This window comes from Leucopleurus acutus, assembly GCF_964270905.1.
Source record: "Leucopleurus acutus genome assembly, chromosome: 20".
NCBI lineage: Eukaryota > Metazoa > Chordata > Mammalia > Artiodactyla > Delphinidae > Leucopleurus > Leucopleurus acutus.
Genome location: NC_139162.1, coordinates 53,857,904 through 53,883,558, shown reverse-complemented (window position 1 = coordinate 53,883,558; position 25,655 = coordinate 53,857,904). Strand labels below are relative to the sequence as shown.

General features: G+C 38.2%; 1 protein-coding gene across 2 annotated transcripts; it reads right to left on the bottom strand.

Moving 5' to 3' along the window:
• Window positions 1-21,521, bottom strand: ZNF614 (zinc finger protein 614). Of its 2 annotated transcripts, none has more exons than XM_082863435.1 (5): window positions 21,268-21,521; window positions 7,442-7,664; window positions 3,884-4,010; window positions 3,513-3,608; window positions 1-3,204 (listed from the first exon to the last, which is right to left on the bottom strand). In XM_082863435.1, the coding sequence occupies exons 2-5, from the start codon at window positions 7,454-7,456 to the stop codon at window positions 1,682-1,684; spliced, it is 1,761 nt and encodes a 586-aa protein (XP_082719561.1). In that variant the 5' UTR covers window positions 7,457-7,664; window positions 21,268-21,521; the 3' UTR covers window positions 1-1,681. The 2 variants fall into 2 exon arrangements, with proteins under 2 accessions (XP_082719561.1, XP_082719562.1); XM_082863436.1 differs by having other exon boundaries at window positions 7,448-7,664.
• Between the last annotated feature and the right edge of the window lie 4,134 nt (window positions 21,522-25,655).

The following is a 25,655-nucleotide window of genomic DNA, read 5'->3' as shown; positions in this document are numbered from 1 at the left end:
AGTTGAAACCAGGAAACAAAACAAACTTCTCTGAAGAGTGAATTGATAAACTAATACATCCAGTATGTATACTACTCACTAATAAAAATAAAACAATACAACTCAAATAAGTCTTAAAAGCAATTTGCTGAGGGACAAAAAAAAAAAAACCAAAAAGCTTACATGTTCCTCATTAATAAGAAATTGTAAATTTGTATAAATAAATATAACTTATTTATATAAAATCCAGTTATAAAAATTATTTTGATAACATTCATAAATGACAAAATTATATTGATGGAAAACAGACAAGTGGTTGCCAGAGGTAGGTTTGGATAGAGGATGTGAGCATAAAACGGTAGCATGAGGGTGTCTGTGTTGATAAAACAGTTGTACGTCCTGGGGATGACGGTTACAATGAAATCTATATATGTAATAAAGCACCTTAGAATTACAAAAAAATGATTAAAAAATTCATGTAAAATCTAGTGAACTCTAAACTCCAAAGGTTAGGAGTTAACAGTATACTACCAATGTCATTTTTCTGGGTTCAATAATAAAATATGGTTACATAAAATGTTTTTACTGGAAGAAGTTGCAGAAAGGACACTAGGGAATTCTCTGGACTTCTTTTGCATTTTCTTATAAGTTAAAATGATTTCAAATTATAAATTTTATAAAAATAACTTTGAAGGTGGTTTTGTAAACTATTTGGTCATATTTATAAACTTAGTTAAGCAAGTGCAAGTACATGTTCATATTCAGTTTCCTTTCAAAGAAGTTCAGTATGCTAAATTTACAATTATGTTTATAGCTGAAGAAAAGTAAGAGCTAATCACATATGAGGGTAGGCATAGAACACTCTTGCATCGTATATAACAATAAAAATCAGTGATGAGAAAAGCAGACTTCTTTTTAAAACTATGGAATTACTGACAAGGCCAGAAAGGATATTCAGGTGCATTATCTGATATATGATGAGGTTAGATTTGTAACAAAAAGCACTCAAACATTTATCATTTTCACAGAACTTCATTCCTTTTTAAGTCCTCTGATATTTAACTAAAGATGCTCTATCTTTAGCATGTTCATAAAGGTTTTAATTTCTATATGATTTCCTGACAAATGATGAGGCAGAATGTATCACTGAAATCCTGCCATATATACTATCCTCTTAAAAGTTTTTCTCCAGTGTGAACTCTGACACTCATTGAGGTCTTCTTTCTGGGGGAAAGACATTCCCGTGGTCATCATATCTCCTTTTTTTTTTTAAAATCATATTTCTATGAACAATGAGCTCACTGATGATCAATGAAGATCCCTGATAAGAAAGTCTGTCTTCCCACTGCAGACTTTCCTAGTCTCTGCATTCACAGAATTTGTCAGAGAATATAGAGTATATTCTTTTCAGACATATAATGAAGTCAGAAAGTTTTGCCCAAGGCATCTCTGCACTGAATGTATCAGAGTTTTTCCAACATGTTTTCATTGACAGAAAATGTGAGGTAAGGATCACTAAAGGCACTACCACATCCACTATATTCACCAGGTTTATCTCCTGCGCAAATCCTTTCATCTCCTCAGGGCACACATCTGATAACAAGCAGTACCGTTCTGCTCTGCTAGAAACACTGGTGTTTAAACAAAGTCTTAGCTGCTACAGAAGGCATTTCCCCAGTCACTGTATTAATGGGGCTCTTGTTCAATCGTAAGTAATGAGCTGTGACTCTCTGTTAAAGGAATTTCCAACTTGACCGAATCTACTCATTTCTCTTATGTGCATTTTCTTATGTTTAACAAGGTTTGACAAGTGGGAGAAGGCTTTCTCACAATCACTGCATCCATATGGTCTTTCTCCTGTGTGAGTTCTTTGATGTACATTGAGTACTGACTTCGTGGTGAAGGCTTTTCCACATTCATTGCACTCATAGGGTTTCTCTCCTGTGTGAATTCTCTGATGGGTAATGAGACCATACTTGTGGGAATAGGATTTTCCACACTCAGTACATACAAAGGGCGTCTTTCCTGTATGACACCTCTCATGTTGTATGAGGCATATCTTCTGGCTGAAGGCTTTACCACACTCCTTGCATTCATAGGGTTTCTCTCCCGTGTGAGTTCGCTGATGTATAACAAGAGTGCGCTTTGTGGTGAAGCCTTTCCCGCATTCATTACATAGGTAAGATTTCTCTCCCGTGTGAGTTCGCTGATGTATAATGAGAGTGCGTTTCACAGTGAAGCCTTTCCCACATTCACTGCATATGTAAGATTTCTCCCCCGTATGAGATCGCTGATGTACGATGAGATTACTCTTCACGGTGAAGCCTTTCCCACATTCACTGCACAAATATGGTTTCTCTCCAGTATGAGTTCGCTGGTGTACAACAAGATAGCGCTTCATGGTGAAGCCTTTCGCACACTCACTGCATACATAGGGTTTCTCCCCTGTGTGAGTGCGCTGATGCACAATGAGATTGCTCTTCACAGTGAAGCCTTTTCCACATTCACTGCACACATAAGGTTTCTCTCCACTGTGAGTTCGCTGATGTGCAATCAGATAGCGCCTCACTGTGAAGCCTTTTCCACACTCACTGCACATATAGGATTTCTCTCCTGTTTGGGTTTGCTGATGTACAGTGGGACTGCTCTTCACAGTAGAGACTTTTCTGCATCCACTGGTTAAATGGGGTTTGTCTCGTGTTTGAGGTTTCTGATGTTTAGTGAACATGACATTTCTGGAGAAGGATTTCTCACACAGATCACACTGATGGAGTTTGTCTCCTATATGAATGCTCTCCTGAGAAATAAGCTGAGATTTCCTGATGCATGTTTTCTCACTTCCAACACAGGCCTGGGATTTCTCTATTTTGTGAGTCCTCTGACGCTTAAAGACTTGGAACTTAGCAATGATGTGTTTTATACTTTCAGGAAATTCAATTCCAGAATACAAGTGTTCATGATCACCATGTAGAAAGAATTTCTTATCTCCATTAAACTCCACAGGGTTCTTTATTTCATATCTTCTCTTCTGGTTAACTAAACATAAGCTTGATTTCCAAGCTTTTTTACATAAGTCAAACGTATGATTTTGTGTTAGGGTTAAATGAGTTTTGCTCAGATGAACACTCTTTCTAAATGCATTCTGTTCACTGCATTGTTGCAGGCTCTTTGGAAATCTTTGGTCTTGAGAGTGCTCTGGCAGATGACTGTCAACTTTCCTGATTCCTAGGAAAAATGGAATGAAAGTGCTCAAAAGATGATATATAGTGGGGGGATTGGATCTTTATTGTCTACTATATGATCCCAGTACAAAATTATAAAGATGTAAGAGGAAATAAATATCAGATCCAAGAAGAGACAAGGAATATATTTAAAGCTAAATACTCACAAAGAAAGAGTGCTCATCTGGGGAGATGAATATATGGAGCAGCTGTTGTGGGGGCCTCAGTCACCCTCACAGCTGTGACTCCTTCTCTTAATGACTAGAATATGACCTCCCTGACCACTCCCCTTGCTGGTTCTCCCTCACTCACCTGGACGGGTTCTATTCTGGATTTTGTTTTCTATTATACATGGTTCTTTTCCATGTTCCAACTTGGAGAGTGATTCTGGTTTGGTAGCTTGATACCCTATTCATGAGAAATGATAGAAGACTTAGATACAGGGACTGGGGTACAGTATGTCAAGATGGGAAAATACTGCATTTTAGAGAGAAAATTTCTTGTATGCAAAGTAAAAGTTCTCCTTCAGCATACAGGAGATTTATACCCTTTTGTTTGGGGCCAGACAGGGGATTGAAAATCTAACTCTTTGGAAGACCACAGTGACTGCAAAGCTTTCATCAGGTGATGGAGAAAAGGCCAGTGACTGGGCACCTCTAAGTGACACAGGGAGCTGTCCTTACCCAGTGACACCAAATTGTTAAAGTTCTCCAACATCACATCCCGGTATAGGTCTTTCTGGGCAGCATCCAGGAGCTGCCACTCCTCCCAGTTAAACTCCACAGCCACATCCTCCAGTGTCAGCAATTCCTGTAATAATAGAGTCCAGTTTAATATGATGGGAATTTTTTTTATCAATATGGAAGAAGCATGAGAGAAGTTGTTCTAATTTTCACTGTATAGCCTGCATCTATATACTTTTCTCAAATACATTTCAGTAGAAGAAAAATCCTATCTTTCTATCTATATATTTTAGCACCTATTTCCATTTGCATACTAAATATATGCAAATGATATCAGGACAAATAAAGTGTTCCTACATTACCATGAAACTTCACAGCCAATATGAGAATCAACCATGAACAGCCTCCAAGCCTCCACATCCAGAATTTACAAGAGTGTTTTTAATAAATGTAAAAAAAAAAACCCAGAAACTATACAAGATACATCCACAGCAAAAAAAAAAAAAAAAAAAAAAGACAATTAAAGTTGATTAGGAAGATTTGAAAACAAAAACAAAGAGAAAATATAGTAATGGAGAAACAGTATCCAAAGATCTAAAGGTGAAAATTTCAAGACTGATTAAACACTCTGAACTTCAGACTCAGGAATCCCAACAAATTCCAAGCATGAAGTCTATACATAGGCACATCAGACTAAAACTATAATACACAAAATATGAAGGGAAACTATAAAAGCATCCAGAGACAAAAGACAGATTACCTACAACAGAAACAATAGAACTCAGAAAAAAAAAAGGAATATTATCTTCAAAGTTCTGATTTTTGTGCCAGAAAGGTCAGACATGAAGGCCACTTGGTATTGAAACACATGACTCTCATCATGGAGTCCTGGACAGCATTATCTTCTCCCAGCCACACTGTGTGACACTCCTCAGGAGCACTGCCAATCAAGGAAGCTCGCCTGAACTTCAGTGTCCAGAGATTTTATTGAAGCTTCATTATATATGCATAATTTATTGAATCGCTGACCACATGGCTGAATGCAGGTCCTTCCCCCTTCCTGGAGGCTAGACTGGTTACATATGGCTGAAAGCCACAAGCCTCTAATCACATGGTTGGTCTTTTTGGCATTGACAGCCCTCATCTTGAGTTATCTCATTAGCACAAATCATCTAGGGCCCACATGAGTCATCTCATAGCATAAACTATAAAGTGTGGTCCCAGTGGTCCAAGATGAAAAACAAAGACACTCTTATCACATGGGTAATTCCAAGGGTTTAGCAGTTACCTCCCAGGAATCAGAGATAAAAGTCAGCCAAATTCCTTATTACATACTAGGTATTCATGCCCCTGTGAGGTACCCTTCCCTTGAGCATGGGCTGAATTGTTTCTAAAAAAAAAAAAAAAAAAAAGAATAGAGCAAAAGTGATGAGATACCCCTTTTAAATTAGGCTATATATGATTTCCAGCTTGCTAACAGAATCTGTCCTTTGATGACTTTGATGAAACAAGATGGCATGTTAGGGGGTCCCACGTGACAAGGAACTCAGTGGTCTTACATGAGCAGACAGGTAGAAACTGAGGATCTCATTTGAGTTCTGGAAATGACTTCTGCCAACAACCATGTAAGTGAGCTTAGAAGTGCATCCTTCCCCACTTGAACCTTCAGATCAGACCCCATCCTAGGGCTTACAACTTGATTGCAGCCACACGATAGACTGTGAAACAAAGTACTCAGCAATGATATGATACAAAAATAAACATTTGGTCTTTGTCCCTGGTTCCTGGTACCCTAGCTCCTAAAACACTTAGAATCTCCACACCGATAAGTGTTTTTTTTATGCTAATGACATGACAGGTAGTGGGAGGGCACCCAGACAGCTTCGGGATGGGGGCTGGTTGCTAGAGGAACAAACCATGTGATAAAACCTCCAGAGAGGGGAGAAGGGCTGGAGACTGAGTTCAATCACCAATGGCCAATGATTTAATCAATCATGCCTAAGTAATGAAACCTTAAAAAAAAAAAAACCCAAAACTACAGGTTTGGCAAGTTTCCAAGTTGGTGAACACACTGAGGTACTGGAAGGGTGACACACCCCCATACCTTGCTCTATGTGTCTCTTCCATTTGACGGTTCCTGAGTTGTATCATGTAAATGTAAGTAAATAAATCTGTAAATTAAGAAAAGTGGTTTCCTGAGTTCTGTGAGTTTTTGAGCAAATTATCAAACCTGAGGAAGGGATTGTGGCCGCTCTGAAGCAATACAGATACAATTTCACAAAAAGCCATTAACAAGAATGTTTAATGTCACATGGTTTGTAATAACAAGAATATCTAAATATTCATCGGCATGTGAATTATTAAATTATCACACATATATAATTTCGTGTTCATTGCATCACGTAAAAAAGAAGTAAGCTGGCCTGTAGACACCAAAATGTAAAGAATTCCAGTACACCGAAAACAGGCTGGAGGATGTCATAAAAATGACAATGGTGGCTCACCCTGCAGAGGTGGTTCATATATGAGTGTAAATCATGGTCAAGGAGTATTGATCTGTTATCTGTGAAGCTTGAATTATTTCACACTGAATCTATTTCTTAAACTCAGAGTGAATCTCCACCACTGTTCCCCAAAACATAGGTTTGATTATGTTACTTCATCATTTCAAACGTCAAATATTTGATTTCTATCAAACTCTAATTTTTTTGTTCCAGTTTTATTGAGAAATAATTGACATATATCACTGTGTAAGTTTTAGATATATAGCATGATGGTATAATTTACATATATTGCAAAATGACTACCACAATAGGTTCAGCTAACATCCATCTTCTCTCATGTAGATACAATAAAAAGAAAAGAAAAAAAGGAAAAAGATTTTCTCCCTGTGATGAGAACTCTTAGGATTTACTCTTAACAACTTTCCTATATATCATATAGCAGTGTTAGCTATAGTCACCATGTTGTACATTACATCCCTAGTACTTATTTATCTTGTAACTGGCTTTTTTGAGTATGACTATAAACTCATGGAATTTTATATAGCTATATAGGTGATGTTCTTCAGTCAGCTGCACTCATCTTTCTTTTAGATGCTCAACTGGTACCAGGCCAGTGGTAGTCTGGCTAGTGGGGAGCCCCTAAGAGTTATCGATGTTGTTAGGAATATCATACCATTCACCTAAGTGACATAAACCATTGAATCCCTCAAGAAGCTGGTCTGCTTTTTCCTCAGTCAACACATACCACGGAACTTTTCGTGTTTCTCTGGTTGTGACGTCTGCCAGAAATAATGCAAAGTGACAGCTGATGTAACCCACAGGGCCCACCACAGTCACACATTATCTTCCAATATTAGTCACTTGATGTGACCCCTATGAACGATATATTCCTGAACCCACTTTGTCCTGATTTTGAATTCAGAGTCTAAGTTAATTTCTCCCCAGAACCCAATTATCCCCAATTTATACTTCTTTTAGTTGAACTGATTTTTTTTTTCAGGTCACCACAAATCCATTAGACAACAAAAGAAAGATATAAAAAACCAAAAATCACCTGGACCTTGATCATCTTCTTCTATGCTCAGGAAATAGTGAGTGACATGGCTTCTGTCTTTTGTTTCTTCTGCATCTGCCATGTAATTCTTAGAGACAGAAATTCTTGGTGTCCAGTTAAAGATGTCCTCAGAAATGATGATATCCAACTCCAAGAATCTTCTCTTTCTCCCCTCATTCCTTCACTTGATCACTCTTTCTCCTGGGGAGCCAGGACCTGTGTGCTGAAGAGCAAATTGACTTTGAGTGTACATTCCCTCTGGACTCAGATGCTGTCACTTATCCTTAAATAAGGGACCCCAATATTTCCAACTGTTCCTTTATTTGGTGCCCCAGAGGCGTTCATACTCTGGGGCAATAAAACAAGGTTTTGAATGTGTGAAATGTATGCCTTTCTTTTGTGAAGAGGAAATGGCATGACTATTAAAGGGAAGGAGGGAAAGAGGAAATGGCATGACTATTAAAGGGAAGGAGGGAAAGCAGAACATGATGCCACGGGTGAAAGCTCAAGCAGATCAAGTTTACAGAAGAGGCCACATGGAAGTTTCCAAGGATCTGGACATTGTGCCTTTAAAAAGTATGTGTGCCCAGGTACCAATTCAAAAGTATATGCTCAGTAGGTACACACACCGCAGTTTTTTTTCTTTAAGTATTATATCTAATAAAGTTTTTTATAATGTGGACCATTTTCTTTAAAGTCTTTATTGAATTTTTTACAATATTCTTTCTTCTTTTTTTTAATAAATTTATTTATTTATTAATTTTTATCTGCGTTGGGCCTTTGTTGCTGTGCCAGGGCTTTCTCTAGTTGTGGCGAGCAGGGGCTACTCTTCGTTGCAGTGTGCGGGCTTCTCATTGCACTGGCTCCTCTTGTTGCGGAGCACGGGCTCTGGGAGTGTGGGTTTCAGTAGTTGTGGCTCGCGGGCTCTAGAGCATAGGGTCACTGGTTGTGGCACACAGGCTTAGTTGCTCTGCAGCATGTAGGATCTTCCCAGACCAGGGATCGAACCCTTGTCCCCTGCATTGGCAGGCAGATTCTAAAACACTGCACCACCGGGGAAGCCCCTGCTTCCGTTTTTATGTTTTGGTTTTTTGGCCACGAGGCATGTGGGATCCTAGCTCCCCAACCAGGGATAAAACCCGCACCCCCGTCATTGGAAGGCGAAGTCCCAACCACTGGACAGCCAGGGAAGTCCCCATACCTCACTTTGAAGACCACCGTACTAAGTAAATCATTAAGATTGTCTATTTCTCTTTGTATATGAAAAGATTAATCTTGCCCAACAGAGGTTTGGCTTTGCCCTCAGTTCCTGAGAGGGAACATATAAGCCCTTGGAATGCCCCACCCGATAAGAATGGCTTTGCTTACCTGGGAGGCTTGGGCCATACAAGATAGTCTATGCTAATGATGTAATTTATGGTGAGGGCCCTTGAACCACATGGTATCAGCTTGACCTCTAAAGGGGCTGGAGACTAAGTTCAGCCAATCATGTCTATGTTTACTGAGCCCCAGTAAAAACGCTGGACACTAAAAGTTAGGTGAGCTCTCCCTGGTTGGCAATAATGATAAAACAAAAACAAAAACAAAACCAGCAAGGATATAGCAGACTTGAACAATATAATCAATCAACTTAAGTGACATTTATTTAACACTACACTCAACAGCAACAAAATATATATTTTTTCAAAAGTACATGGAACATTCCCCAGGAAAGACCATATACTAGGGTATAAAACTGTCAATAAATTCAAAATAAAGGTAGGTTACAAGGTATGCGACATGGGGAATATGGTCAATATTTTGTAATAACTGTAAATGGAGTGTAACCTTTAAAAATTGTATAAAATGGTGTGTGTGTGTGTGTGTGTGTGTGTGTGTGTGTGTGTGTGTATGTATATATATATGGCTTAGATGAAATGGACAAATGCCTAGGAAAAAACAAAAATGAAATAAGATTTTTTAAAAAATTTTAATACCTATGTAACAAGTAAAGAAATTGAATTAGTAATTAAAAATCATCACACACAAAAAAAGTCTGCTCTCAACTGGCTTCACTGTATAAAGCCAGGATTACTAAGATACCAAAGCAAGACAAAGACATCACAGAAAAAAAAAATCTATAGAGCAATCTCCTTCATGAATATAGGTGAAAAATTGTTAACAATGTATTAGCAAAACACATGCAGCATAATATAAAAAGGATTATAGACAACAGCTAAGGGGGATTTATCCCAGGAATGCCAGGTTTGTTTATCATGGGAAGATAAAGTAATGTACTACTCCAAATTAATACAGTAAAGGACAAAATCCACATGTTCTTCTCAAAGGATACAGAAAAGGTATGTGACCACATTTAATACCCACTCATGATTAAAACTTTCAAAAAACTAGAAACAGAAAGGAAGTTACTCAAACTAATAAAGGGCAGCTATGAAAAACCAAAACAAACATCATACTTAATGATAAAATTCTGAATGTTTTTCTCCTAGAATTGAGAACAATTCAAGGATAGCTGCCTTAACCCATTTTATCCATTACTATACTAAAGGTTCCAGCCAGTTCAATAGGTAATAAACAAATAAATACATTTTAAAAACGTAAAGGTATCTGTATTGGAAATACAGAGTGCAACTGTTCTTATTCATAGACAATATGATTTTGTATATAGAAAATCCTAAGAAATACATGCAAAAAAAAATTAGAACTAGTAAATAGGTTTAGCAAGGTTACAGGATACAGTAACAATATATTAAAGAAAATTGCATATCTCTATACTAGCAATGATCCAGCCAATAAGGAAATTAAGGAAGCAATTCCACACACAATAGCATTAAAAAGAAAAAAAATACTTAAGAATAAATTAAAACTAATTTAAATTAAAACTTAAATTAAAAAAATTAATTTAAAATTAAAACTTAAATAAAAAAATTAATTAAAAATTAAATTAAAAAAACTAATTTAAATTAAAACTAAGACTTGTATATTGAAAACTATAAAATACTTCTGAGACAAATTTAAAGAGATATAAATAAATGGAGAGACCCTCCAAGCCTGTAGATTGGAAGATTCAATATGGTGATGGCAATTCTCCCCAGACTCAGTGCAATCACTGTCAAAGGTACACCAGAAATTTTATAAATATGGAGAAGCTGATACTAAAATTTGCATTAAAAGATAAAGAATGTAGAATTGCTAGATCAATTGTAAAATAGAATTATAAAGTTGGTGAGTGCTTATACTAATCTATTTCAAAGTTTATTTTAAACCCATAGTAATAAAATAGGTACTGTATTGACATAATGATAGATACATAAGGCAGTGCAACAGAATTGAGAATTGAGAAATAAATGCAAGTATGGTCAGCTGATTTTCAACAAAGGTGCAAGACAAAGCAATGAGGAAACAGATGGTCTTTCCAACAAATATACTGGAACAACTGAATATCAATTTCCAATTAAATTAAAATGGATAATAAATGTAATAGCTAAAATATAAACTACCTCAAGAAATTGAGAAGACAAGGCACAGGTTGGGAGAAAATATTTGCAAAAGACATATCTGATAAAGGACTGTTATCCAAAATATACAAAGAACTCTTAAAAACTAAACAATAAGGAAACACAACCCAACTGAAAAATGGGCAAGACCTGAACTGACACCTTACCAAAGAAGATATACAGATAGCAAATAAGCAAATGAAAAGATGTGTAATTAGGAAATTACATCATATGTAATTAGGAAATAACAAATTAAAAAAACAATGAGATACCATCACCCACCTATTAGAATAACCAAAATTCAAAACAATGACTACACCAAACGCTGAAGAGGATATGAAGCAACAGGAATTCTAATTTATTGCTGATGGGAAGGCAAAATGGTACAGCTACTCTGGAAGACAGTTTGGCAGTTTCTTAAAAAACTATATATACTCTTGGGACTTCCCTCGTGACACAGTGGTTAAGAATCCACCTGTCAATGCAGCAGACACGGGTTCGGTCCCTGGTCTGGGAAGATCCCTCATGCCATGGAGCAACTAATCTCGTGAGCCACAACTACTGAGCCTGTGCTCTAGAGCCCACTAGCCACAACTATTGAACACATGCACCACAACTACTGAAGCCTGTGCACTCTAGGGCCTGTGTACTGCAACAAGAGAAGCCAATGCAATGAGAAGCCCGTGCACCACAATGAAGAGTAGCCCCCGTTTGCTGCAACTAGAGAAAGCCCGCGTGCAGCAATGAAGACCCAACACAGCCAAAAAAAAAAACCCACCAAAAACTATATATACTCTTCACACATGATCCAAAATCACATTCCTTGCTATTGACCAAAGTCAGTTGAAAATTTATGTCCATACAGAAACCTGATCACAGGTATTTATAGCAGCTCCATCTATCCAGATAATGAATGAATACTATTCAGCACTAAAAAGAAATGAGCTCAGATCAGAAATAAATGAAAAAGAAATGAAGGAAACGATAGCAAAGATCAATAAAACTAAAAGCTGGTTCTTTGAGAAGATAAACAAAATTGATAAACCATTATCCAGACTCATCAAGAAAAAAAGGGAGAAGACTCAAATCAATAGAATTAGAAATGAAAAAGGAGAAGTAACAACTGACACTGCAGAAATACAAAAGATCATGAGAGATTACTACAAGCAACACTATGCCAATAAAATGGACAACCTGGAAGAAATGGACAAATTCTTAGAAATGCACAACCTGCCAAGACTGAATCAGGAAGAAATAGAAAATATGAACAGACCAATCACAAGCAATGAAATTGAAACTGTGATTTAAAATCTTGCAACAAACAAAAGCCCAGGACCAGATGGCTTCACAGGCGAATTCTATCAAACATTTAGAGAAAAGCTAACACCTATCCTTCTCAAACTCTTCCAAAATATAGCAGAGGGATGAACACTCCCAAACTCATTCTATGAGGCCACCATCACACTGATAGCAAAACCAGACAAGGATGTCACAAAGAAAGAAAACTAAAGGCCAATATCACTGATGAACATAGATGCAAAAATCCTCAACAAAATACTAGCAAACAGAATCCAACAGCACATTAAACGGATCATACACCATGACCAAGTGGGGTTTATTCCAGGAATGCAAGGATTCTTCAATATATGCAAATCAATCAACGTGATACACCATATTAACAAGTTGAAGGAGAAAAACAATATGATCATCTCAATAGATGCAGAGAAAGCTTCCAACAAAATTCAACACCAATTTATGATAAAAACACTGCAGAAAGTAGGCATAGAGGGAACTTTCCTCAACATAATTAAGGCCATATATGACAAACCCACAGCCAACATCGTCCTGAATGGTGAAAAACTGAAAGTATTTCCACTAAGATCAGGAACAAGACAAGGTTGCCCACTCTCATCACTCTTATTCAACATAGTTTTGGAAGTTTTAGCCACAGCAATCAGAGAAGAAAAGGAAATAAAAGGAATCCAAATCGGAAAAGAAGAAGTAAAGCTGTCACTGTTTGCAGATGACCGGATACTATACATAGAGAATCCTAAAGATGCTACCAAAAACTAGTAGAGCTAATCAATGAATTTGGTAAAGTAGCAGGATACAAAATTAAAGCACAGAAATCTCTGGCATTCCTATACACTGATGAAAAATCTGAAAGTGAAATCAAGAAAACACTCCCATTTACCACTGCAACAAAAAGAATAAAATATCTAGGAGTAAACCTACCTAAGGAGAAAAAAGACCTGTAAGCCAAAAATTATAAAACACTGATGAAAGAAATTAAAGATGATACAAATAGATGGAGAGATATATCATGTTCTTGGATTGGAAGAATCAACATTGTGAAAATGACTCTACTACCCAAAGCAATCTACAGATTCAATGCAATCCCTATCAAACAACCACTGGCATTTTTCACAGAACTAGAACAAAAAATTTCACAATTGGTATGGAAACACAAAAGACCACGAATAGCCAAAGCAATCTTGAGAATGAAAAACGGAGCTGGAGGAATCAGGCTCCCTGACTTCAGACTATACTACAAAGCTACAGTAATCAAGACAGTATGGTACTGGCACAAAAACAGAAATATAGATCAATGAAACAGGATAGAAAGCCCAGAGATAAATCCATGTACATACTGTCAACTTACCTTTGATAAAGGAGGCATGAATGTACAGTGGAGAAAGGACAGCCTCTTCAATAAGTGGTGCTGGGAAAACTGGACAGGTACATGTAAAATTATGAGATTAGATCACTCCCTAACACCATACACAAAAATAAACTCGAAATGGATTAAAGACCTAAATGTAAGGGCAGAAACTATTAACCTCTTAGAGGAAAACATAGGCAGAACACTCTATGACATAAATCACAGCAAGATCCTTTTAGACATACCTCCTACAGAAATCGAAATAAAAACAAAAATAAACAAATGGGACCTAATGAAACTTCAAAGCTTTTGCACAGCAAAGGAAACCATAAACAAGACCAAAAGATAACCCTCAGAATGGGAGAAAATATTTGAAAATGAAGCAACTGACAAAGGATTAATCTCCAAAATTTATAAGCAGCCCATGCAGCTCAATAACAAAAAAACAAACAACGCAATGCAAAATTGGGCAGAAGACCTAAATAGACATTTCTCCAAAGAAGATATGCAGACTGCCAACAAACACGTGAAAGAATGCTCAACATCATTAATCATTAGAGAAATGCAAATCAAAACTACAATGAGATATCATCTCACACCAGTCAGAATGGCCATCATCAAAAAATCTAGAAACAATAAATGTTGGAGAGGGTGTGGAGAAAAGGGAACCCTCTTGCACTGTTGGTGGGAATGTAAATTGATATAGCCACTGTGGAGAGTATGGAGGTTCCTTAAAAAACTACAAATAGAACTACCATATGACCCAGCAATCCCACTACTGGGCATATACCCTGAGAAAACCATAATTCAAAAAGAATCATGTACCAAAATGTTCATTGCAGCTCTATTTACAATAGCCAGGACATGGAAGCAACCTAAGTGTCCATCATCGGATGAATGGGTAAAGATGTGGCACATATATACAATGGAATATTACTCAGCCATAAAAAGAAACGAAATTGAGCTATTTGTAATGAGGTGGATAGACCTAGAGTCTGTCATACAGAGTGAAGTCAGTCAGAAAGAGAAAGACAAATACCATATGCTAACACATATATATGGAATTTAAGAAAAAAAAATGTCATGGGCTTCCCTGGTGGCACAGTGGTTGAGAGTCCGCCTGCCGATGCAGGGGACACGGGTTCGTGCCCCGGTCCGGGAAGATCCCACATGCCGCGGAGCGGCTGGGCCCGTGAGCCATGGCCGCTGAGGCTGCGCGTCCGGAGCCTGTGCTCCGCAACGGGAGAGGCCACAGCAGTGAGAGGCCTGCGTACTGAAAAAAAAAAAAAAAGTCATGAAGAACCTAGGGGTAAGAGAGGGAATAAAGACACAGACCTACTAGAAAATGGACTTGAGGATATGGGGAGGGGGAAGGGTAAGCTGTGACAAAGCGACAGAGAGGCATGGACATATATACACTCCCAAACGTAAGGTAGATAGCTAGTGGGAAGCAGCCGCATAGCACAGGGAGATCAGCTCGGTGCTTTGTGACTGCCTGGAGGGGTGGGATAGGGAGGGTGGGAGGGAGGGAAACGCAAGAGGGAAGAGATATGCGAACATATGTATATGTGTAACTGATTCACTTTGTTATAATGCAGAAACTAACACACCATTGTAAAGCAATTATACTCCAATAAAGATGTAAAAAAAAAAAAAAAGAAATGAGCTATCAAACTATGAAAAGACAAGGAGGAACCTAAAATGCATATTATTAAGTGAAAGAAGCCCATCTAGAAAGACTATATACTATAAAATTCCAACTATATGACATTCTGAAAAAGGCAAAGCTAAGAAGACAGTAAAAGGATCCGTGGTTGCCAGGAGTTGGAGGGAGGGCAAGATGAATAGGCAGAATCCAGAGGATTTTTAGAGCAGTGCAACTGTTCTGTATGATACTAAATGGTGGATATATGTCATTTTTCATTTGTCAAGACCCAAAGAACATACAACACAAGAGTGAACCCTAATGCAAATTATTCACTTTAGTTAATAATGTGTCAATATGTAAATTGACTGTAACAAATTCAGCACTCTGGTGCAGGATGTTGACAGTGGGGAAAGGTTACACATGTCAGGGAACAGGGGTATATGGTATCTCTATGCAGTTCCCACTCAGTGTTGCTGTGAATCTAAAACTGCTCCTAAAAAAAATAAAGTCATATCCTTATCTATCTATATCTATACATGCACACATTATCTTTCAGAAAATATATAAGACATTTCTCATGACCTTGGGTTAGGCAGAGAAGACATGTCACCAAACCAGCAAACCATAAAAGAAGAAAACTGGACTTGTATTACATTTTGCACATCAAAAAACACTATAAAGCTAAAGGAAAAGGTAAGCTACAAATCGGGAGAAAAATTTGCAAATCATATATCTGATAAAGTACTTCTATGCAGAATATATAAAGAACTCAAAAAGCTCAATTTCTTAAGAAGACAAAGAACCCATTTAGAAAATGGGAAAAGACTTGAATATCTATAAACACATGAAAAGATGATCAACATTATTTGTCATTAGGGAAATTAAGATGATGGTGAAATCCTAGTATACGGCAACTAGATATAATTAAAAAGACTAATAATTCCAAATGTTGATGAGAATGTGGAGAAACTGGAACTCTCATACAATAATAGTAAACTGGTACACGCACTTTTGAAACTTTGTAAAACACACACTTATCTTAGGAACCAGCCATTCCACTCAGAGGAATTTAACAAACAGAAATGAAAACATGTCCAATTTGCACCTGAATATATGTAGCAACATTATTCATCAAAGTGTCAAACTAGGATTTGACAAACAAAATTCACTATATACATCCAATGGATCATTCAGGAATAGAATTGAAGAGAAGAGAATATTTCCCAATTCATTCTATGAGGTCATTTAGTTTTAAAAAATATAATACTATCTATAATACAATTTTAAAAATGTGAAATTCTTATGGGAAAAATTACAAAAAAATGTAAAAGACATTCTGAAAACTATATCACTGAGAAATCTGTAAAGACTTTAATAAATGGAGAGATGTAGCTTGTTAGAAAAAGAATTATTTTCTGAAATAAACCAAACAGACCAGTCTCCACAATTAGTCTATAGAGTCATAAAATCTCACTCATAATCCCAGGAAAGTTTTTCTGTAGCGACTTGACAGCCTGATCCTTAAATTCAGATAGCAATGCAAAAGGTCTAGAATAGCCAAAACAACTGTGGAAAAGAACAAAGTTGGTGGGTTGACACTACCTGATTCCAAGAATTTATATCAAGCTACAGTAGTCAAGACAGGGTGGTATTCATGTCAACATAAACAAATGAATGGAACAGAATAGAGTCCAGAATAAGATTAAGACCCACATATATATACATATAGCCAACTGACATTTTACAAAGGCGCAAAGGCAATACAGTGGAGAAAAGAAAATCTTTTCAACAAATGTTGCTGGAACAAGTAGATATGAATATCAAAAGAAAAAAGAATTAAAACAAGAACTTGGATCCACACATTGCACCATATACATAATTCAAGATGGATAATAAACCTAAATGAAAAACCTAAAAAGAAAAAATCTGAAACTTCTAGAAGAAAAAATTGGCAAAAATCCTCTGATCTTGTAGTTAGGCAAAGATTCTTAGGTACAACAACAAAAGTATTATTTTTTTTAAAAAAGTTCATACACTGGACTTCATAAAAACTAAATCCTTCTGCTCTTCAAAACATATTGTTAAGAGAATGTTGAAAGGCAAGTCAAAGACTGGGAGAAAATCTTTGTAAAGCATGTAACTGGTAAAGGAAGGATTTGTAGCTAGAACATAAAACGAATTCTCAAAAATCAACAAGAAAACACAACAGAAAACTGCAAAAGACTTGAACAGATACTTCACCAAGGAAGATATATGGATGGCAACAAAGCACGTGAAAAGATGCTCAATATCATTAATCATCATTAGGTAAATACAAATTAAAACCGCAAGATACTGCTCCACACCTATTAGAATGCCTACAATTAAAAAGAAAAACGAAAAAAAAAAAAAAAAAAAGAAAGACGAGGGGCTTCCCTGGAGGCGCAGTGGTTGAGAGTCCGCCTGCCGATGCAGGTGACACAGGTTCATGCCCAGGTCCGGGAAGATCCCACATGCCGCTGAGCAACTAAGCCCATGTGCCACAACTACTGACGCCCGTGGGCCTAGAGCCCATGCTCTGCAACAAGAAAAGCCACCGCAATGAGAAGCCCACGCACCGCAGTGAAGAGTGGCCCCCACTCACCACAACTAGAGAAAGCCCGCGAGTAGCAATGAAGACACAACACAGCCATAAATTAATTAATTAATTTTTTTAAAAAAAAGAAAGACGATACAAAATGTGGAGCCACCCAACAGCCACCCATCTGCTTCTCCTAGATATAAAGTACAACCACTTTGGGGAACAGTTTAGCAGTTTCTTTAAAAGTTAAACATACACCTACCACATGATTTAGCCATTCAAATACTGGTGATTTACACAGGAGAAAGAAAAACACATGTAACTGGAACATGAATGTTCACAGAAGCTTTATTCTTAAGAGTTAAAAACTGGAAACACAACTACCCACCAAGAGGTGAATTAGAGACTTCCCTGGTGGTCCAGTGGTTGAGATTCTGCACTCCCATTGCAGGAGGCCTGGGTCTGATCCCTGGTTGGGGAACTGGATCCCACATGCCGCAACTAAATACCTCGTATGCTGCAACGAAGATCCCGCATACGGCAACAAAGATACCGCGTGCCACAACTAAGACCCGGCGCAGCCAAATAAATAAATAAATGATTTTTTTAAAAGGTGAATTAATAAACTCTATAGAATGAACTAATGTTCCTACAATGGAATACAAAGCAATAAAAAGAAACTATGGGGCTTCCCTGGTGGCACAGTGATTGAGAGTCCGCCTGCCGATGCAGGGGACACGAGTTCGTGCCCCGGTCCGGGAAGATCCCACATGCCGCGGAGCGGCTGGGCCGGTGAGCCATGGCCGCTGAGCCTGCACGTCCGGAGCCTGTGCTCCGCAACGGGGGAGGCCACAGCAGTGAGGCCCGCGTACCGCCAAAAAAAAAACAAAAAACAAAAAGAAACTATGGATACACAGAAGGATGAATCTCAAAATATTAATGTTGAGTGAAACAAGTCAGAATAAAAATGAGTGTACACTGTATGATTCCATTCACATAAAACTTTTAAAAACTATAAACTAACCTATAGTAATGAAAAAAAGATTTGTGGTTGCTTGGGGAGGTGTGGGGAATATAAGAAGGATGGATTAAAAAGGGACACAAAGAAACTTCTTAGGTGATGGGTATGTTCACTATCTTCATTGTGGTGATAGTTTCATGAGTATGTATGTCAAACTTACTAATCTGTACAATTTAAATATGTGCAGCTTATTGTCTATCAATTTTGTCTCAATAGATCACTTGGGGGAAAAAAAGAAAAACTTACTGATACTTATAATATATATAGACCTCAAATACATTATGTTAAATGAAAAAAAGACAGCCCAAGAAGACTACATATTTTATGATTCTGTTTCTATGAAATGTCCAGAAATTGCAAATCAATAGAGGCAGGAAGATGATCAGTGGTTGTGTGTGGCTCCGGGTAGGCGTGGAAACTGAGTGCACAGAGGAACAAGACAACTTTCTGGGGTGATGGAAATGTTTTAAAGTTGGATTGCGCTGACGGTTGCACAACCCTTGAAACTCAGTTAAAATTACTGAAATGTATGCTTATACTTGGTGAATTTTATAGTAAATAAAAATACAACAAAAAAGACTTCCTTTTCTGGACCTCTCTGGTGGCGCAGTGATTGGGGGTCAGCCTGCCAATGCAGGGGACATGGGTTCGAGCCCTGGTCTGGGAAGATCCCACATGTCGAGGAGCAACTAAGCCTGCGAGCCACAACTACTGAAGCCCACGCGCCTAGAGCCCGTGCTCTGCAACAGGAGAAGCCACCACAATGAGAAGCCGGCGCACCTCAATGAAGAGTGGTCCCCACTCGCCACAACTAGAGAAAGCCCACGTGCAGCAACGAAGATCCAACACAGCCAAAAAATAAATAAATTAATTAAAAGATTTCCTTTTCTACAGTACGAAAAAACAAAACAAAAAACCCCACCAACTGAAATTGCAAAAAAAAGGTCAAGGAAAAGAGTTTACCAAGAAATAAAGGTAGCCAGAAATCTCTGGGACAAAACAAAAAACGTACCATAAATTTTTAAGTGAAGTGGTAGAATCAGAAAGTAATCAGAAAGTCAAAATGGGTTACTGAAATTATAACTGAATACTTTTAAATACTGTATGTCAATACTACTTACATTAATGAATACATTTGATTCCAGACACCATACCACTGGTTCACCAACCTGTGTTGATACTATTGAAACAATTTTTTTTAATTAATTAATTAATTAATTAATTTTTGGCTGTATTGGGTTTTCGTTGCAGCGTGGGCTCTCTCTAGTTGCAGCGAGCGGGGTGTGGTGCAAGGGCTTCTCATTGCAATGGTTCTCTTTTTGCAGAGTACAGGCTCTAGGCACCAGGGCTTCAGTAGTTGTGGCACGCAGGCTCAGTAGTTGCAGCTCTCTGGCTCTAGAGCACAGGCTCAGTAGTTGTGGCGCAGGGGGTTAGTTTCTCCGCGGCATGTGGGATCTTCCCGGACCAGGGCTTGAACCCATGTTCCCTGCGTTGGCAGGCGGATTCTTAACCACTGCGCCACCAGGGAAGTCCCTGAAACTATTTTTAAAAAGTATAAATATCTCAAATGCAAATATGTTGAGATTGGAGAAATTAAGTGATACAATTAACTGTCCTTATGTTTATACAGATTATCCCAAATGTAAAAAAAACCCTAGCATTAAAAAAAAAGTTCTCACTGCGGAACATAATATAGGGTCAAGGAAATGCTTTTATTTGAGTAAGAATGACCCTAAATGCAAATATCCAAAAGAAGTATAGTAAACTTGGAGATAAGAAGAACGAAAACTACATTAAATTTCATTAAAAATAGTAAACTTAGCACTAGATCACTCCGAACCACATTGAATTTTGTGAGGACAGCGAGAAGAGTGGTGATGGGGGGAGACAAAGTTGTTAGTAAGGTCCGTGAGGACAGACTAGAAGGAGTGAACTGTGCTTGGATTAACTGGGGAAATGCAGCCTTCATGTCTGTTTCTGGCGTTCAAGGTTTGACCCTGAACGTCCTCAAATACTGAGAGCCCCCACCAGGCGTCTCTATGACTGAGTCATATATTAAATATCAGTCTAAACTCCAAACATGCCCAAGAAACCAACAGGGACATCTCCCTAACCCGGGCCTCTCTAACATTGAGTCCCAGGTTAAATCGCGAACCCGGACGAGACACCGCGTTCACCGATACAAACTTTCCACCACAGCTCTCAACCCCTGAGTCCCACAAGCAGAGTGATCCAAGTGGACTCCAAACTCTGACAGAGTCGGACTTTCGGTCGATGATTTCTTCAGACTCTTAATCACTGACTGCCAAAAGCCCCATCACTAACGTCCAGACGTCTCTGGGAATGATTCTAAATAAAATCCCAACTAAGGTCCTCCACACGCGCTCACGTTTCACAGTCCCAAGAGGCCGTGAATCCAAGCCCACAACCCGACTCACCTGATCCCAAACCCCTCCAGACACCACTGGCAGCGACAAAAGGCTGAGCCCACCTGCTATTCGGATGCCCTCCTGAGCGGTCCCTAGGGACGCAGACCGGCTAGGACCAGGCAATCTGGCGAGGACCTTGGAGCGCTGCCGGATTTCCGAATTCCGGCCGCGCGCTCCGCTCTATGACGTAACATGGCCCCGTCCACCTCGGCATTTCCGAGGGGCGGGGGCCATAAAGGCTGTAGGAAGACATCAAAATCATTCCTGGCCCCCTCAATGCTTTTATCAATACCTGCCGGTTGCGAGGGATGGTCAACAATGCTGTGCTAACTGCGTAAGATTTCAGAGACCAATGCCTATCCAAGGCCAACATGGCGCGTTCCGCCGGCTGAGGAACAAAGACAGATGGCGGCGCCCTTCATGCACTTCAGAGCTGATTCGTTACTCTGGAGCGTCATGGGCGCGGCCATCTTAGAAGAAGGCAGGTGTCCCTATGACCGAAAAGGGCTTAGACCCGCGGTTGCTTGGGAAGATTAAAAAAGGTAGAAGTTGGGGCTTCCCTGGTGGCGCAGTGGTTGAGGGTCCGCCTGCCGATGCAGGGGACACGGGTTCGTGCCCCGGTCCGGGAGGATCCCACATGCCGCGGAGCGGCTGGGCCCGTGAGCCATGGCCGCTGAGCCTGCGCGTCCGGAGCCTGTGCTCCGCAACGCGAGAGGCGAAAACAATGAGGGGCCCGCGTACCGCAAAAAAAAAAAAAAAAAAAAAGTAGAAGTCGAGACATCGCTGGAGAGGCGGGGGCCACGGAATTGACAAAAGCAGTCGTCACTTAATATCTTAGGTTTGTGGAGAGAGCGGTTGTGTGTGGAGTGTGTAAGGCCTTTGTAGTTTAGAAGAAATTAAGACAGCCTTTGTATAGGCGTAGCCAATAAGGCAGAGTTCGATAAAAATGCTGATACCTGCGTGGGATCGATACATAGCAACCTCTAGTGGGTAAGGGGATGAAGTGAAGGTGCAAATGAGTGAACTACATGTTTCCTTCCAAAAATAAATGGTGACAGTGGGACATTTGAGAATATAGAATTATGAGGTAATCAATTATCATACTTGGCATAGCTCACAAATTAAAAAAAAGAGCACACTTTAAAATGTTGTTTTTATGCAGGTGTGGGAGGTTTAATTGTAGAGGATTTAAGTTAAAGAGGACTATTAGAAGGCAACCTGGATCCAATTTAAATTTTTCATTCTCTTTGACCCAGCAATTATATTCCACCCATTTATTTGGTGAAAGTTTTCTTAATATTAACCACAGAGGCTTTTGTAATAAAAAAGAAAAACCTAAATGTACAATGATAGATGAATACTTTGGTAAATTATGGAACATCCACTCAACATAACAGTATATAACAATGAAAGATTGTCAGTATAAATAAGGAAAGGTAAATATTCTTCAGAGGATAAGACACATCTGCAGGATAGTACATATATTATGATCCTTTTATGGGAACAAACCATAAGTGTTTGTCTTTCTGAAAATTGTGATTAGTTAAAATATTTAGCTTGGATTACTTTAGGGTTTTAACTTATGGGTAGAGCATATCAGAAGTTTTCACATTCCCAATTTTTGCAATTCTCCATTGTTAACATATCTTTGTATAATAATTATGTATTACTTTAGTATTATAAAAATATCGATTTTAGAAAAGTTTTAGAAGAATACTGAATGATGTAGATGTTCATAATATAGTAACTATAAAGAGACTAGTCTCATTTTTCTTTTGTAAAAATATACTTACATGCATTTGAAATTTGGAGAATATATTGTTAACAGTATTTGGCTCTTAGGTACAATATGGGTGATTTAAAATTTCTGTATTGTTTATATATGTTTTCTAATTTCTATACAGTAAGAATTGTTTTCATAATTTCTTAAGAATATTACATTCCCTTCAGGGATTAAATTTTAGCCGCATTCACCTGATACGTCAAGCTCTGAAAGTAGAGTTACACATGTGGTCCAGAAAACTCAGGGCAGCCTGGGCAGCCCATTCTGGGATCCTGACTGATCAGTTTCAGGAATGAGCTGCTCTGACCTTGCCATGGCAGCATGTGTAGGTTCACAGAAGGACAAGATACTAGCATCTGAGGGCCTGGTTGCTGGGGCCCTCATGTCTAATTCTTTGCTGTAGAATATCTGCCCAGAATCAATCCTGTGACAGTGTGGGGTGGGGGTGGGAGCACTAACCCAGGAATTAGGGCAGAGATGTTCAAATTTAAATATAGATCAAGTAAATAAATAAATATAGATCAGAAAGCTCACTTTATAAACCCAGAGCCCTGGGTCCCAGTTCCACAGGTTCTGGCTTAGGTCGTGGTGTGAGGCAGGAAGCCCAGAGAAAACACTTGGAAACAGGTCTGGAGTGTTCTTGGCTCATAAATATTATGCTGGCTGGCTCCCCTCAATACACTTAGGTATTGTTTCAAATTACATTTGTGCAGAATAGCCTTCCTTGGAAACCCTTTCTAAAATAGCTCCTCCATTACAGCCTATATACTAGGCTTAATATTTCTCCACAGCATTTAACAGAACTGAAATTCTGATGTGTATTTATTTTACTCAGTCGCTTTCACTAGACTGTATGTTCCATGAAGGCCATGGCTTTGCCTGTTTTGTTCACTGATGTGTCTCCAGTGAAAAAACAGTGCCTGGCACAGTCTAGATGCTCAAAAAATATTTTTAAAGGAATGAATTACTCAACATAGAATTGATATAGTATTCAACATAGATTGAATACTGCCACAGTACTGTCTGGCAGATGTCCTTTTTCTCCCCCCTCCCCAAAAGCAGGACTCACCATTTGTAAACTGAACTAAATATGCTTATTATATCAAAGAAATTACTCTGGATAAAGACAAGAGAAGAAGAGCCCTACTGCTAGGAAAACTAAGAATTTGTTGCCAGTAGACCTTCTCAAAAAGAATTGATAAAGGAGACTCTGACAAAAAAGAAATAACAGAAGGAAACATATGAAACATATGACATCAGGAATGAAGAAAAAGGAATGGAAAGGGTGAATATATCATCAAATATAATAGACTATTCTCCTTTTGAGTTTTAAAAATTATGTTGGATGGTTGAAAGCAAACATGACAAGTTTACCTGATATCGTTCTCAATTTGTATATAAGTGTCGAATATCATTTGCTGTTAGGGAATTGTAAAGTAAGCCCATCATTATATACTACCACACCCCTGATAGGATGGCTGGAATCAAATATGACAGTGCCAAGTGCTAGAAAAGACATGAAACAGCCAGAGCATTCATACACTGCTGGTGGGAATGTAAATTAGTACAGCCACTCTGGAAAAGTTGGCAGGTTCTTACAAAGTTAAACACAAGCGTAACATATACATATGACTCCCGGGTATTTATCCCAAAGAAACAAATTCTTATGTTCACATAAAATTGGGTACACAGATGTTCATAGATTTTTATTCAAAACAGTGAAACACCGGAAACAACCCAGACATCCGTCAACAGCGAACAGATAAACAAACCCATGGTACACCCATACAAAAGATTTCTAGTCAGTAACAAAGTAAAACTATTTATACACCCAACAAATTGGATGGATCTTAAGGACAATTTGCTGAGGGAAATAAAGCCTATCTCAAAGGATACACACTGTATGATTCCACTTTAATAGCATTCTTAAAATAGCAAAGTTGGAGTGATGGAGTGTGATCAGTGGTCAGCATGGGTCAGGATTGTGGGAGCGTGTAGCAGGAGGATGTTGTGTTGGCACAATGCCACATCCCAATTGTGGTGGGGTTTACAGAAATTTATATATGAGATAAAATTTCTTAGAACTCTATATATCAAAAAACAAAACAAAACAAAACAAACTCATAAAAATTAGTGCATGCAAAAACTATTGAAATCCAAATAAGGTCTATAGTTTACTTAACAGTATTGTACCAATGTCATTTTATTGGTCTTGATGATGTATTATGGTTATGTAAGATAATATCACTGAAGAAGCTGAGTAAGGGTATTCTGGAACTTTGTATATTTTGCAATTTCTTGTAAGTCTAAAACTATTTCAAAACAAATTTTAGAAAAATCATTTTGAGGTGTTTTTGTAAACTACTTAATGTTACTTATAAACTTGGATAAATACATCCAAACATGTTGAACTACATATATGAATATATTCCTTTTCCTTTTGAAATACACAGACTGAAAGAGATGAATTTAGAGCCTAAGAAATGCAAGAGCGAATCATATAATGATATGAGGTGGGCACAGAACACTCCTGCATTGTATATAACATTAAAATTTAATGTATATAACATTAAAACCCTAAACACAAGGTGGGCTTGTGTTCAGAAGAGCCCAC

Bases quoted from the DNA above. Each gene is read 5' to 3' on its own strand.
- ZNF614 (XM_082863435.1), bottom strand. The intron at 3,609-3,883 runs GTAAGGACAGCT...TCTCATGAATAG, and splicing joins TAACAATTTGGTGTCACTGG to GGTATCAAGCTACCAAACCA. The intron at 3,205-3,512 runs GTGAGTGAGGGA...CATTTTTCCTAG, and splicing joins CCAGAATAGAACCCGTCCAG to GAATCAGGAAAGTTGACAGT.